This window comes from Protopterus annectens, chromosome 2.part2 (assembly GCF_019279795.1).
Source record: "Protopterus annectens isolate FY-2018-M chromosome 2.part2, PAN1.0, whole genome shotgun sequence".
Taxonomy (NCBI): Eukaryota; Metazoa; Chordata; order Ceratodontiformes; family Protopteridae; genus Protopterus; species Protopterus annectens.
Genome location: NC_056730.1, coordinates 154,563,480 through 154,580,150, shown reverse-complemented (window position 1 = coordinate 154,580,150; position 16,671 = coordinate 154,563,480). Strand labels below are relative to the sequence as shown.

General features: G+C 44.3%; 1 protein-coding gene across 1 annotated transcript in view; it reads right to left on the bottom strand.

Moving 5' to 3' along the window:
• Positions 1–545: 545 nt before the first annotated feature.
• The window catches only part of KIF2A (kinesin family member 2A), a 2,798,933-nt gene continuing 2,782,807 nt past the window's right edge, over positions 546–16,671 (bottom strand). Inside the window, exon 22 of the mRNA XM_044063819.1 lies at positions 546–1,232. Coding sequence (XP_043919754.1) covers positions 1,147–1,232 — 86 coding nt within the window. The 3' untranslated portion in view covers positions 546–1,146. The remainder of the gene's footprint in view (positions 1,233–16,671) is intronic.

The following is a 16,671-nucleotide window of genomic DNA, read 5'->3' as shown; positions in this document are numbered from 1 at the left end:
ACTAAGCAAAATCACAACCAGGAAGTACTCTGAAGTGAATGACCTACAATAAGGGACTACACATTACTTACAAAACTCTGCACACCTTCCGAACTGTATTCAACACTTTGGAACTTGGAATCTTCAGCAGTAGTATACAGAGTTAAATTTTCAAAAATACTTGTTTTATAATGTTGGGAAAGATGAAGGGAACCTTTATTCTTTCAGCCAGCATAATACAGCTAATGTACACCGGTATAATATTTTAGGTAGAGCTCCTCCCAACAACATTATTTATTTTACATCATATAGTTAATACTGTTATATTTTTACAAAAAGTAGAAAGAAAATGGTTACAAACCAGCATTTTTACAGTATTCAAAATGAAATAATGACTTAAAAAATATTAAAAGAATGGGAGGACAGTGCTTTTGTACCACAAAATAATTGAAAACCTTCAGTTTGTTTCTTTAGTAGTACTGAATATGTCACAGTCTGAAATGGATCAGACACAGACATAACATAAATAAAAACAAATGCACACACAATAAAACTAAATTACACAATGACCAACAAGGAATGTGTTTTATTAAGTTAAGGCTGTGCTTGACACAGAACTAATGGAATCGCTGGGAGTATTTTGCCTTCACCAAGGCACGATGTGGGAGACGTAGAGCACAGCAGTCTCTATGAGAGAAGTATTTTACATTACTGATGGTGTGTGTGCATGCAAGCAAACAAAATTTAAAACTGCACAGTTCATTTTTGTAACAAAACACACATGGTTGAAAGAAAAATACTGTGGCATAAAAAGACCACAGTTTTATTTCACTGTCTTAAAAAAGTTGGCAAGGTCGTCAAAACATAAAATTTCTTTTTATTTTCTTAAAATTAAGATGAAAAGAAAGTGCTTCAGATATCCTAAACCCTTCATGGTTGTGCTGTTTTGAACTAGAAGCGATTTGTCTTATAGCATCTTAGGAGTGTCTCAGACGGAACAGATAAGAAGCCGTTCAAAGTCAAGGTGTAGGATTATTTCCACAAACTTTATTCCAAACTGTTCCAGTCTTCAGGCAGCCAGGTTCCCAATAACCACAGTTTGAGAAGCAGCGAGTTACAGTAAAGGAACTCGACAAGTCTATCTAGTACCAGCAACAGTTATTCTTTTCAGAGGGCACGCGGTCGCTTTGGATTGATCTGCTTACTGGCCTGTTCTTCTTCCTGGAGAGCAGCACGGAAAGATTTCACTTTATCTGCATACAAACAAATGGGAGGAGAAAACAAAAGATTGAAAACATTAAACTGTAGCACCAAACTCTACAACTGTTCTTCAGTATCTCGGCTTCAAACCTTCCACTTGGATGAGCAGTTACTTGACACTATCATATTATAACAACCCATCACTGAAAACTATCTTGTCACTACTGATCGTCAAAGTCTGTCACTCATGATTGAAGATGCAGAGGCATTCCCCTAGCAGCAGAGATAAAAATTAAAATTATCTGCAAGATGAGTGCACACATACACATACGGGTATACTTACCTTAACTGAAATACCAAAATGTTGATGTCACTAATGTTGACACAACACTATGCATGAGCAAAGAATACCCTTGCAGCATGCAAACTACAAAAAAGTAAAAACATTGCCCCCTACACCCCACACATCCCTTGATAATTACATATACTGTCATGGGGCATATTGTCCAAACCAGGTATTGTCACATCTCACACACCTACGGAGTACCTGTTTAGCAGATTAAATAGATGTCAAAATTAGGGAGTACTGCTTATTTTAAGGTCTCTATATATGGATGTAGGGTACTGGATCGAATGTCCAATACCCTGACACACTAAGTTATCAAAATATTCTGTGCATACTCCAGGGATTACACCAGAGCAGACTAAACCAATGGCAAGTGTTTATGCAGGGGGGACAAGCACCCCTGCTAATTATATATACCAAGTCCGAGATAGTACAATCCCTGTGGAAAGGAAATATTCCCCTACTCAGTGGTTGTCAATTTTGTAAACCTGCTGACCCCCTGTCTGCATTGATCAAATGGTGTTTACCTATTGTGTGTCAGGGAATTGGATGTTTGATACAATGCCATACACACACACATTGTAATGTGTGTGATTTTTTGTTTGAAAATGCTGAGTGAACATGTATCTTGTCTATACTAGGTCATACCTGAAAAAGATATTCACAATAGTTCATTTACCAGATTAACCAATACTGTGTAAAGTGTTCTTAATGCCCATGTGCTAACCAAAAGCCTGCTAATTCTCCCAATTCAGCTTTCCCAAATGAGGAGAAAAAATACACATGAAGTTATATTTATTTAGCAGAAAACCATTTTACTGACAAATTTGTGACTGCCTTGGATAACATCCAAACCCAGTCACATCCAAATGAGCTCTGTACTGCACAGCTATAGATCAAGAATTGCAACTGTTGTCCCCCAGGCCTTCACATGACCTTAAACCAACTCCAATGTCTTTAAGTGCAACTTTACCAACATCATTTTTTATCCTCACCACGTGTCAATCACCATCCCTCACCCAGCCAATAGGCTCATTTGATCCCCATTACTAGGTTGAGAGTGGATGGCGACCTCATTTAGAAAGCCATATAAGGTGGTTTGAATTTTTTTCTGTTTTTAAAGCCCTACCCTAACATGCACTAGACTGAGTGGTGAGGAAGACTGCAATGGGCCAACAAAGGAAGACATCACCTCAATTCCACAAAGGCATTTCCCAAAGTGCAGGTTTCCCCTCACCTCCACCAGAGAAAGTGCGCACAACCCTTCTGGGATAAGCTCTTCACTACCCCTCTTCCCCTGTCTGGCTCCTCCAGTGCCAAGTACATAACTGACACCAGTCTCCTGGATCACAGTCGGGTCCATCTCTCTGGGTCAATGAAACAGGCTTTACCAAAACCAATTAAAACGTGATCCTGCTTGCACAATATTTTTTTAGTCAGGTCAGGAGGCTTACTTTGCACTCTGTCTTCAATGGAATCCTAAAGCAATTAAAGCAGCAAATGCTGTAGCTTTAACTTTTTATGAATTAACCATCTGCTCTTCTAAGTATGAATCTCAAAAAAGGATGTGCTGTCACTTTAGTTAATATTTTAGAAGATGCCTACATGTTTACAGACGGACATACTTCTGGATAAGAGGAAGCGAATTCTAATAAGCTGCTGTCCAAATAATACTCTGCACCCAGTGCACACATTTGTGCAAGATCTAGTAGCTTCATCTCTAAAGGGTAATACATTTTTTCACAGTAGCAAATGTTTTCTTTGATCTTTTAAACATGTATGCACTTAAATTTTTTTTCATCTGATACAGCTCAAATACAGCTAGTAAGTATATTTTAATGCACTTTCTTTTGAAAAAGTAACATTCTCCCACATTACTGTAGTTCTTGCAAGAAGCAAGGCATTTTCAATTAGTAATGTCAAATACATCCAGCACTATCTTACAAATTGTTGTACATCTGGCTTATTACAGTAATTTATAAATATACGTAGATAAGCTGATCATTTGTTTAGTATCTCATATCAGTACTACTTTAGAAACAGCAAAGGCATTCTGCACATGAATAAAGACCAAATAATTTTAGCACGCTGATGTTATACGCATTTTTCCAAGTTCAGAACAGCTGAGCATTATAATGAGAAGATGAAATGTTTTGGTTACATGCTGGAGAATTTGAATGTGTTATGCAGATTACTTAATGTCATACAGACTGCGTGAGGCAGCAAGACATCGGAATTCAACAGGTTTGTGTTGTATCACTGTAAAATACAAAGCAGGGCTACAGGCAGTGTAGCGAGTAGTACAAAACAAGGATGCAACAGAAGTAAACAACCTTTCAGTATGAAGCAAATATTTAAAGTTGCTAAAGCATTTTTAATGTTCTTTTTCCAGTAAGAGATAAATATTGTAGCGTAATGTGGGACAGTATTTTATGAGACATTGGCCAAAAACATATAGAGAGTAGTACTATTAGAAATGTAGGAGGTATTTAGCTATCAGGGACCTGTTTTGATGACAAGTTTCTTGCAATGCTGTAAGATGTCCTTACATTCACCAGTGCAATATTCCTTACTAATTGGATTCCCTGCCGTAAAGCCCTCCGCCCGGCCAGTTTACAAAAGATTTCCATTGCTTTGAGGTATGCAGAATGTTACCTGCTTACTCCTTACGTAAGGTAGGGCATAAAGGTGACGTTAAGGCGACCATCCTCAGAACTTTTTTACCGCCAGTCCAAATGCTGTTTTAACCACCGGTCTGTTGCATACATCAATTTTTCTGTTTGTTGGCTTTTCTGTGCTTGCTTCTGTTACTGGAGCCCTCACAGTTGCAGATAAGTAAATGTCATCCAGGAAGGGTAAATGCCAGTGTGGGAGACTGATTCCTCATAAAGACCATCATGATAAGTGTCTTTTTTGCCTTGGTGCTGCTCACGACCATACGTCTTGTTCAATTTGTCAGGTGTTTGTCCCAAAAATTCTTCTTAGCAGGCTTTCTTCCCTTTCCTTGTACCTTGAGAACCAGTGACTTAAACTTCTTGCTGCGGGTACTATGGATGGAACTTCCTGCCCTGAGGGTCAGCCATCTGGGAAGAAGGTACATAAGGTAAGGCTGGAATCTTCTGCTGTCCAGCCTCTGCCGGGTGTTTCTCCTGAGGTTAATATGCACCCGGCGGCTCACCCGGTTGTTTTGTCAGATTCTTCTACTGCATTCTTGGTTGGAGGCCAGTGAGGATTTGGCAGGCAGTATGTCCGATGAGGCTTTGCAGGCGTCCGTTTTGGGTGTTCAGAGGAAACCACGGTTGACTGTTTCAGAGAAGTCTAATGGGGTTCCGCAGTTTCTCTTTTGGGAAGAGGGTCCTACTGCAGTTAGCGAATGCCGCCCCGAGTCTGGGCCTTCTCAGGTTTCCAGGACAGATGTCCCTTTGAAGAAGAAACAGAAAACTAACCATGTTTCTTCTGCTCCTAGGGATCCACAAAATGAGTTTCAGGCCTTTACTCAGGGGTTATTTAATGTTTTACTGTCATTGCGGCCTCCTCAAGGGGTTTCAGTTCCTACTCCTCCTTGGTCCACCTCTTCCCCTAAAAGGCCCAGAGACTTCCACTCTTCTGAGGTGGAATCTGATTATGACTCTCTTGCTTATTCTGCCCCAATTCCTTCTCCTTTAGACGATGGGTCTGATGAGGAGGATTCTCACACTCTTGACAATCCCTCTGAGGAAATTTCCTTTGGGATACGATCTCTAGGATGACGGACTTTAAGTGGCATTGTGCCCAAGAGATACTATGAGTTGCTACAAATGGAATCTTCTAAACCTGCAGCCATTCCTCCTGAATTGCCTGCTTTATTGGATGCTTTTTCCCCTGCATCTACAGCGCCGGATTCTTTGCCCCCTGCACCCAGGAAGTCTGATAGGTTTTACAGGGTACCTGGGGATTGTTCCTTTTTGTTTAAATGTCCTGCTGCTGACCCCTCTGTGGTGTCTGTAGCCTCCTTCTGACAAAGACAGTAAAATCATAGATAGGCTGTGTAAGGTTTATGCTTCCTCTACCCTGGCTTTTAGGGGTATTAATTATCAGACCCATATTTCTAGGTATGTTTTGGCTCTTCTTTCTCAGGCCTGTCAGTTTTTTTTTTTGATCTTCCGGACTCTGAAGGTAAATCTTCGTCTCTTTCCTTGCTTGGGTCTTCCTCTCAGGTTTTTTGCCACTCAGACTGACAGGATTCTTAAACCTTCCTTTCCTGACAAACCAGGTACTGACTGACTATCCCCCCATTCCCAGCCACATTCCTCTGTCTCTTCGCCTTTCTCATTCTCTTCCTGTTTGGCTCCGGACCATCCAGGATTCTTGGGTTTTGTCAAGAATTTGTCAAGGGTACTTCATGGTGTGGATTTCCTGTCCTCCTTTTATGGGCATTCCTCAGCCTACTCGGGAACAGCTTCCTTTTTTCCCCAGAGGTTCTTCGGGACCTCTTGTTTCAGGGTACTATTCAAGAAGTGCTTGTATCCCAAAGGGGGGGAAAGGTTTTATTCCAGAATGTTTCTAGTGCCCAGAAAAGAAGGTACTTGGAGGCCTATTCTAGACTTGTTCCATCTGAACATCTTTCTGAAGGCGCCTTCCTTTTGGATGTTGTCCATTCAGTCCCTTTTTCCTCTCTTGCTCCCTCAGGCCTTTCTGGTGTCTTTGGACCTCAAGGATGCTTATCTCCACATTCCGATCCATCCTCTTTTCAGGAGATTTTTTGCATTTCTCTGTTGCTTCCTGGCATTTTCAGTTCTGTGCTTTGCCCATTGGCCTTTCTACTGCCCCAAGGGTGTTCACCAAATGCCTCGCTCCTGTGATTGCCTTTAGCAGGCTTCAAGGGATCCAAATCTTTCCTTATTTGGACGACCTGCTGATTCAGACAAGGGATCCAAATCTTTCCTTATTTGGACGACCTGCTGATTCAGACATCTTCTCCAGAGATCCTTTTGCAAAATCTTAATTTTACCATTTCTCTTCTTCAGAGCCTGGGGTTCACAATAAACTTCAACAAGTCTTCCATGTCACAGTCATGTGGTACATCAACAAACAGGGGGGTACAAGATCCTACAGTCCTTGCTGGCTGGCACTTCTGGTATGGGATCTGGCTATCCACTATCATGCGGCTCTTTAGGCAGTTTACATTCCTTCAGATCAGAACGCTGTGGCAGACAATCTGGAACAGGTCCTTCACTCAATCCCATGAATGAATGCTTCACAGGGATGTGTTTCTGGACATTGCTCACCAGTGGGGAATTCTCAGGTAGATCTCTTTGCCTCCCCTTTTGAACAAACAACTTCCTCTGTTTTGTACCAGAGTCCCAGGTCCTCTGGTCTGGAAGGTGGATGCCCTCTCATTTTCTAAGAAGGGGATGCTTCTTTATGCATTCCCTCCTCTTCTTCTCATTCCGAGAGTCCTGTTCAAGATTCAACAGGCTGCTCCCAAAATCTTGTTGGTGACTCCCTTTTGGCCGCGACAGCACTGGTTCCCCTCTACTTCTGCATCTCGCCAGGGGCAATCATCACACGTTACCTCACAGGGTGGATCTCCTCACACAAGACAAGGGGTCTCTCATCCATCCCCACCTGTCCACGCTTCAACTGACACTGTGGGTGATAGGGTTTTGATTCCTCATAGACACGTTTCTGAGGACGTGCTACAGGTCTTGCAAGAGGTCAGGAAACCTACTACTAGGAAATTCTACATGTCTAAATGGAAGAGGTTTTCTATTTGGTGTCTTTCTCGTGACCTGGACCCACTTTCTGTGGATGTTCCTTTGGTTCTTTCTTATTTGTGAGTTGCTCAATGCTGGTTTGGCCTAGTCTTCTATTAAGGCCCACTTATCAGCTCTTTCTGCTTGTCTGCCTTTAACTCTCCCATTAGCTTCTAGATTTGAGGCTAAGCAGTTTCTTAAAGGCGTCCTTAATATCAGACCTCCCAGGAAGCCTGTTCCTCCTCCCTGGGATCTTAATTTTGTTCTACAAAAGTTGACTCGGGCTCCTTTTGAGCCTGCCGTTTCTGCTTTCTTACAACATTGTTCTTGGAAGACAGTTCTTTTGTTAGTTCTTACTTCTGCCAGACGGGTGTCTGAGTTGCAAGCCCTTATGGCTTTGTCCACCGTTTTTGATATTTCATGACGAAAGGGTGTCCTTGCGTACTAATCCTTCTTTTATGCCCAAGGTGGTTAATGAGTTGTCACTTAATCAGTCTATTAATTTGCCTGCCTACCTGCAATCTGACAGCGAGAGGGTGCTACATACTTTAGATGTGCATAGACAACTCAGATTTTATTTGAATAAAACTAAAACTATCAGGAATTCTGACCAGTTATTTGTTTCCTTTCATCCTAGGTCTTTAGGTTTGGCGGTTTCCAAGCAAATAAGAAGTTATGTACCTACCATAACGTTCCATGTTAGTTGTCTTCTCTCGCCTTCTTTCTTGCTTGATGGGTTCGGAGCCGATCCCTCGGCTCCGACTCGGCACTTGCTAAGCTCGAGAGTCACTTTTACCAGCTCGAGGCAGCCCCATATCCCATGATGCAAGGCGGTAAGTACCCAGATCTCGTTTGATGACAAAGGGCAATAGCACCAAGCATAAAAAATACTTCCCAAAGGAAGAAAGAAAGAAAACTTACAGATGGAAGAAGGACCAGGTCTGAATGGTCTTCATCATAATAATTTCTTATAACAAGGTCTGTCCAGGCCAGGGGGAAGGAGGGAGGGTCGCAAGAAAGAAGGCGAGAGAAGACAACTAACATGGAACGTTATGGTAGATTCATAACTTCTTAATGTTAAGTTGTCAATCTCGCCTTCATTCTTGCTTGATGGGACCGCGTCCCTAGCACCTCTATCCTGGGTGGCTCAATGGAACAAACTCTTGAGGACTGTAGAGCCAAAACTGGCTCTGTCCCTGGAGGCCAAGTCCAATTTGTAATGGGAAACAAAAGTATGAGGAGTGGCCCAAGTGGCCGCTGCACAAATAGTGTCTATAGGAAGTCTAGCTTGAAAGGCTGTAGAAGTAGCTAAGCTCCTAGTTGAATGTGCTTTAGGTTTTGAGCACAGCTGTTTTCCCCTGAGCAGATAAATTTCAGAGATGACCGAAGAAAGCCATCTAGACAAGGTCACTTTAGAGACAGGAAGGCCTTTTTTATTATCCGCATAGGAAACAAAAAGTTGATCAGATTTTCTAAATTTTTTTGTTCTGTCCAAACAATATCTAAGTTGACGGTGGACATCAAGATAATGTAGCTTTTGTTCAGCTCTGTCTGAATAGTTTGGGAAAAATACAGGGAGATCAATGGATTGATTCAAATTGTTCTTTGAAGCGACCTTAGGCAAAAAAGTTGGATTAGTTCTCAAAGATACTCTGCCTTTGTGAAAAACCAAATAGGGGGGGTCGAACCGATAGAGCATGAAGTTCAGACACCCTCCTGGCCGATGTAATAGCCACTAGGAATAAAGTTTTCCAAGAAAGAAATTTCAGGGAACAAGAAACAGCTGGCTCGAAGGGGGGAAGAATCAAGGATGTCAGCACTAAATTTAGATCCCATTGAGGAGGAGGATTCCTGATTGGAGGCTTTAGTAGGAAAATTCCTTTCAAGAAGGCCCTGCAGAGCCTATGGGACATAATATTATGATCTGCTATCCCGACATGAAAATTGGAAATAGCAGCCAATTGAACTCTGACTGTGGAAGAAGAGGAGCCTGCATGAAAAATCTCTGCTAAGAAGTCCAGGACTGCCTGAACAGGGGCAGTGAAAGGATCAATATTCTTGGCCTTAGCCCAATAAGAGAAACATTTCCATTTGCTTGTATAAATCCTCCTGGTAGAGGATTTTAACGAAGCTACTATGATGTCTCTAACTGGGTTAGAGATCAAAGGAAGCCTGGCTAAGGAAGGAAGTGGAGCAACCATGCTGTGAGGTTGAGAGAAGGGATAGACCGGTGCAGCTGACCCGATTGGTGAATCAGAAGATCTGGCACTGGGTCCAGATGCCATGGCTGCACCAAAAGGTGATGATGGAGGAACGGGAACCAAACTTGTCGAGGCCAGTAAGGGGCAATGAGAATCAATTTGGCTCTCAAAACGATAGCTTTCTGGATAACCTGAGGGATCAGAGGAAATGGAGGGAAGGCATAAAGAAGTCCCTGGGGCCAATCCTGGGTCAGAGCGTCTCTGGGGGGATGGCCTGGTAGAGGGAAGAGGCAGAAGAAGTCTGGACATTTGCTGTTTTGGGGAGTAGCAAAAAGATCGCAACATGGACGACCCCATTCCAGAAAAATCTCTTCCGCTATAGATTGCTTGAGAGACCACTCGTGAGGCATGAGAATAGCTCTGCTCAATCTGTCCGCTACAATGTTGGTTTTCCCAGGGATATGCGTTGCTACCAGAAACCGATGAGAGGAGATCGCCCATTGCCATAGTCTGAGCACTTCTCGACACAAGGGGTAGGACTTGGTTCCGCCCTGTTTGTTGATATACCAAACTACAGACATGTTGTCTGTGTGGACTGCAATTGTCCCTACGGGAAGAAAGTCGTTGAGGGCTTGCAACGTTAAAAGCACTGCTCTCATCTCTAGGACATTTATGTGCAGATGGTACTCGAACGGCTGCCACGTCCCATGAACCATCCTGCCCTGATAATGACCCCCCCACCCGATCAGGGAGGCATCCGTGGTGACAGTGGCTATCGGGGATGCGGGTACAAAGTACCTGCCTTGGTGAACCTGAGGAGATGTGATCCACCAAGCAAGATGATCTTTGCAAGTCTGTGTCACCAGAATCTGGTGACGCATTGGAAGTTGTTGGTATGACCACTGTGTGAACAGCATCCACTGAAGAAGGCATGTAGAATCGAGCCAGGGGAAGAAGAGTAATGGCCGCAGCCATGGGGCCTAATACCTTTAGAACCATTCTGGCCTGTACTTTCTTGTTGGCCAGAATGATCCTGACATGACTCTGAATGTCTGAAACTCTTTGATCTGTAAGGGTAGCTGACATCCGAACAGTGTTTAAGTTTGCGCCTATGAAGGTAATAGACTGGCATGGCGATAAGGATGACTTTTCGAAGTTGATCGAGATGCCCAAATGAGAACAAAGATTTATTGTGTAATCCCTGGCTTGTATAAGCTGATGCCTGGTGGTGGCTGTCAGGAGCCAGTCGTCGAGATACGGAAACACCTGGAATCCTTGGCGTCTCAGGTGAGCCGTGACCACTGCCATGCATTTGGTGAACACTCTGGGGGCTGTAGTGAGACCAAAGGGCAGGGCTCTGAACTGGAAATGACTGGACCCCAGCCGAAAGCGGAGAAATCTCCTGGAGCGTCTGTGAATTTTTATGTGATAGTACGCATCCTGAAGATCTATTGAGCACATCCAGTTGTCCTTCTGTAAGAAGGGCAGAATTGACTGAAGAGTGACCATTCGGAATCTTGTCTTCCTCACAGACTTGTTGAGTCTGCTGAGATCCAATATTGGTCTCCAGTCTCCCGTCTTTTTGGGGACCAAAAGAACCTTGAGTAGATTCCGGGCTCTGAATGGTCTGTTGTAACTGGCTGAATGGCTCTTTTTTGCAGTAGTTTTGAGACTTCTAACTCTGCAATTTCCCTTAGACCGGGTGGTACATCTGGAAGGGAATTTGAGGGGAAAGGACTTTCCTTGAAAGGAATTATGTAACCCTTGGATATGATCGACTGTACCCATCTGTCTTGAGTGAGGGAATGCCAGGCTTCTGGGTACAGTGATAACCTTCCCCCGACTGCCTCCAAGGAGGGACAGCCGGGCAACATCTCAGGGATGCTGAAAGGGCTTGTCAGAGAGAGGCTCTCTGTTTCCCTGGTTTTTTGGACCCCCTCTGCCTCTAGAGCGTCTGTTGTTGTTACTCCCTCTGCCTCTAGGGGTAAACTGACCACGTGAATCCGGCGTGACTCCTTGGGATTTACGGAACCACATTTTCCACCTTTCTGTCCTTTGGGGTAAGGTCTAGAAGGGGTGGAAAAACGGACTCCTACAGCAGAAAGAGTCTTGCCGTCCTGCTCGCACCTGGTCAAAGTTTCCTTCACCTGAGGGCCAAACAAAGCTGACCCATCAAAGGGAGAATTTGTGAAGGACGCCTTGAAGGGATCTGCAAAGTCACATAGCCGCATCCAGGCTTGGCGTCTAAGAGCCACACCTGTACCTGCGGCTCTACACGCTCCATCAGCAGCATATGATATTAGCCGCATGGAGGAGTTTGCAATGGAATTAAGGGTTCCTAGCTGCGAAGCAATTTTTTCTTGAGCTCCTGCAGCTGTAGGATCCTGTACTACTTCACCCAGCTCCTTAAGGATATCCCTCTGGAGTCTGGTGAAGTGACATAGGTAATTCAGCGAGCATAGCAAAGGTCGCTGAGGAAAACATCCGCCACTGTACCTATCCATGGTCCTAGAGTCCTTATTAGGAGGATGGGCCAGTGCGGAAGGATCTGCAAGTTCCTTCTTGGTGGCAGCAGCCACCACCATGGCATCAGCGGGGACACCTTTAGTGAGGAATTGCTTGTCACACGGGGCAGTGATAAATTTTGAAGGCCTCCTAGGGACTGGCTCTACAGAGTCAGGAGCTGCCCACGCCTTCGGGCAATAACCTGCATAAGGGGTCGAAGGCGGAGACACCCAGGAGGTGGAGGGCCGAGATCCAAACGCCTCTAGGTATACTGACTCATCCTCAGAGGGATTGTTGGTGGGCCAGTTTCCCCTCTGTTTAAGGAGTTCTAGGATGTCTGAGAAGGAGACATCCTCAGAGGGGATCTAGGGATCCCTCTGACTCATCAAAGTCAGTATCTGAAGTGACAGACTCGGGGGAGTCTACATGTTTCCTCTTACAAGTCCTCTTCCTAGGAGGATCTCCCGAAACATCAGGAGAATCCTCGGAAGAGGGGGAAATTCCCAATGGGGAAACCTGAGGCGGAGGATCTCTGGGTCCTGTAGCAAGAGAAGTGGCAGAGATGTCAACAGGCACTATAGAGGGAGGAGCTAAGGAAACAGACTGCTGACTGATACCAGAGGCCAGCACACTCTTCATCACCTCGAATGCTCCCCTCCCAGGCAGGTCCGAGAGAACCCGTTCCGAAGAACAGGGAACTCCAGGGACCACTGAAGGGGAAGTCGCCGAGGCAGATGTCGGAGCCGAGCTCACCAAGGCCGAGGCTCCAAGGGAAGAGCGGGCTCGGACAAGGGTCGATGCCACTCACCCCTCGGAGGAGACCATGGAAGCCCGACCACCGAATCCCTCTAAGGAAGGTCTCGAAGAGGAGATAAGAGTAGAGGCTGAAGGAACAGAAGGGGGTATCTGTCCTCCAGCCGTAGCAGTAACCATTCCCGAAGACTCCAACTCCAATCTCTGGGGTAGAGTTGAAGGAGGAACTGTAACGGGGTGTGGACCAACAGTCGTCTGTTGAGACGGACTATGTAACATTTGGGCCAGTGCCTGTGACTTAAGTAATCTGCTGACCACTCTCTCTAAGTCATGGTCTGAAAGTCTGGATGACCTTGAAGATCGGCTCCGATGGCTCCGTTCCGAGAGGAGAGGTGAAGCCAGAGCCGAAAGTATCGGCTCCAAGGAAGGAGACCTCGACCTCTTCCTGGAATGAGCCATCGGAACCGATGAAACTATAGACCCTGTCGGAGCCGACAACTTGTCGGAGCAGACAGGAAGCCTCGATGCATCGGCTCCAGCCGGAGCCGATACAGCCACAAAAGTAACGGTGTCGGAGCCGATCGGAGCCGACACCGATGCCTGTGCCACATGGTGGTCGGAACCGATCGGAGCCGACACCGAAGTGGTCGATGCAGAATCGGCACCGATAGCCATCGGTGCCGAAGGCTTAGTTAAGCCAGAATCGGCTCCAGCCGGAGCCGATCTCGACTCAGAACGAGTCGGAGCCGAGGCCGCAGGCTTTGACACAGAAGCCTGGGCCTTGCAAGATTTGGCAGATTTTGATGGAGCCGACTTAGCCGGAGAGCCCTCCGGCTTAAGAAGGCCCCTAAGAATAAGCTTGTTTCTTCTTTCCTGCAGGACTCTCTGGCTGAAGGAATGACATATAGCACAGGAGTCCTGCAGGTGAAGAGGCCCCAGGCAATACAGGCAAGAAGTGTGACCGTCTGTCAGAGACATCTTCTGACAGCACGAGTCACACTTCTTAAAGCCTGAGACCCTCTCCTTTGACATGGTGTTTCACAACACACACACACACACCAGTCAAAGAATTAAATTAAATAAAATACCAAAAAGGTATTACTAGAAAAACACACACACACACCCTAACAGGGGGGGGGATGGGATAAGTTTGACTAAAAAAATCAGTAGAGACAGGGAATTTTCTGTCAGAAAATCTATATAATTAACTTAAAACTAAAAATTAAAGGGTTTTTAGCAAAAAGGGGCTAAAATATCAAAGTAGTGAATCACTTACCAGGAGCTGGTAAAAGGAGGACCTCATAAGCGAAGCGGCAAACGAGATCTGGGTACTTACCGCCTTGCATCATGGGATATGGGGCTGCCTCGAGCTGGTAAAAGTGACTCTCGAGCTTAGCAAGTGCCGAGTCGGAGCCGAGGGATCGGCTCCGAACCCATCAAGCAAGAATGAAGGCGAGATTGACAACTTAACATCTATTTCTACTTGGATTTCAAAGGCCATTTCCTTTTGTTACACTTTTCATGGCGAGAGCCTTCCTTCTTCTGTTAAGACTCATTACACTAGAGCAGTGGCTTCTTCTGGTGCTGTTTTCAGGGGGTTAGATGCTAATTCTATTCTTGAAGCTGCTACCTGGACTTCTGTGCATACCTTTACTAAACATTACTAGTTGGATGGTATCTCCAGAGCCAGACCTGGTTTTGCTGCTGCCATACTTCATGGCTTCTTGGACAGCTCTGCTGCTTCCTGCTCCCAGGTTTCTTCTTGAGCTTTTTCACTCTCCCATTAGTAAGGGATACTGCGGTTGTGAATGTAAGGACATAGTACAGTTGTGTAAAATCTTACCATAACGGTAGATGTCCTCGTCTTCACCTCCTCCCTCCATCCCCCTGGTCTTTTTCCCTTCCTGGCTGTGCAGGTTCTCCTTGGACTGCTGTTCCTACTGGGGCAATCTGTTCTGAGGATAGTACACCTGAACATTGCCTTTATGCCCTACCTTACGCAAGGAGTAAGCAGGTGACGTTCTATGTACCTTAAAGCAATGGAACTCTTTTGTAAACTGGCAGGACGGAGGGCTTCATGGCAGGAAATCCCATTAGTAAGGAATACTGCAGCGGTGAAGGCAAGGACATCTACCTTTATGGTAAGATTTTACACAACTGCACTTTCTCTTTTTATCTTATTTTTTTACAATTTGACATAAGTTCATATATATTTACTTCTGCCAAAATCTCCTTTCCAAATGTCACAGATAACTTTTCAGTTTATCTCTCTACTTCCACCATCACCAATAGTCTGCTCAGTACACTATGCTTTTACCTCTAACCTTCTATTTTCAGAAAAGGTGTCGGATTAAAGTGGATGCTTCCCACATGGTTGAATACCTTACAAACTACCAAATATAAAAATAGCAAAAACTGGGATTCAGAGGTACACTTGTAGGCTACTTTGAGTAACATACTGAATTATCAGCTTTAGACAGGAGATTGAAACACATACACTTGTTCTTTTAGATTTTGTTGCATCAATTTTCACAGTGGAGCACCATGCAAAAGGGTCACAGTGGTTACCATTGTAACCTCAGAGTTCAAGGTTTAAAGGTTTAACTGAAGATGTGTTTTACAGTATCAGCTGATCTATGAGAGGACCCTTTCTGATGGATTCTAGGTTGACTCTTATTTGCCTACTTCATGGAATTTTTTTAAAACACTTTTATTAAATCATCACAAGACACAGTACATTCAAAAGTCCTTCCTAAGCAGTTAGAATGGACTGTGCTGTGACCATCTTTTACACATTGATTCAGAATGCTGAGTCCAATATTGGTCAGAGGTCTCCTCTCTTTTTGGAACTAAAGAACCTTGAATAGACTCTGGATCCTTGTTAGTCTTGGTGGACCAGATGGAAGAGTCTTGTCCAGCAACTTTTGAAACTCTGTTGCGACATATTCCAATTGACTGGATGGAGTATCGGGAATCTTCTGTTTTGTCTCTGAGGTTCTAAAAAGGTAATGATCCTTAGCATCCAAGAATATGAAGCTGTACATTGCCAGGATAGGTGACAGGAAAAGTGCCCACCAACTGCCTCCAGAGTGCAGCAGTCAAGCAAAGGTTCGGGGGTGCTGATAAGGATTCTCTGTGAATGGTCCATGGAAACCATGGTTCTGCAGACCGCCTCTTCCCCAAGGGTAATATCCTATGGGACTGCCTCCATCTCTGCCTCTAGGTGGCCTATCCTCAGGAATGTCTTGCTGAAAACCTTGTGATTTCTTGAACCACATTTTCTCCCTCTTCTGACTCCTGGAAAGCTACCTCTGAAGAGTGGACTCTAAAGAGATGAAAAATGGATTGAACTGGCGCAGTTAAACACACTTTGTTCTTTGATCTGATGAAGGAATTGTCCGAAAGTGGTCATCTTTTATGTTTTACAATTAAACTTATGGTTTTAGATGTCTTGGTCCTTGTTGGTTTTTTGTTGCTTACATTTGTGATTTGTCTGAACCAAGGTGGACTTTTATCCTTTGTTTGCTGGGTTCTCTCTACTTGTCCTACTCACTCCTGGTAAGTATTTCCTTTACTTTTGGTGCAAATAAGGTGAAACCATCACATGAGGCATCAAAATAGAGGAACCAGGCAGGGATGCCCTCTTTCCCCTTTATTTGCATTATATTTAGAACCACTGGCAAAGAAAATAAGGGACTCAGAAATTTAAGGATATAATTGGTACGGTAGTCAAGAAAGGCTGGCACTATCTGTGGATGATGTTATTTTATACCTGACAAAACTAGAGAGAAACATTACAGTTTTGTGGAACATTTTGAGACAGTTTCAAATCTTTTTGGGATACGAAATTAATGAAGCTTAAACAAAGGCAATAGCAGTAAATTATGTATCCACAAACTGGTTCAGTAATATTCGTATTTATGGGGACATAATAAAATGAAGTATTTAGGAG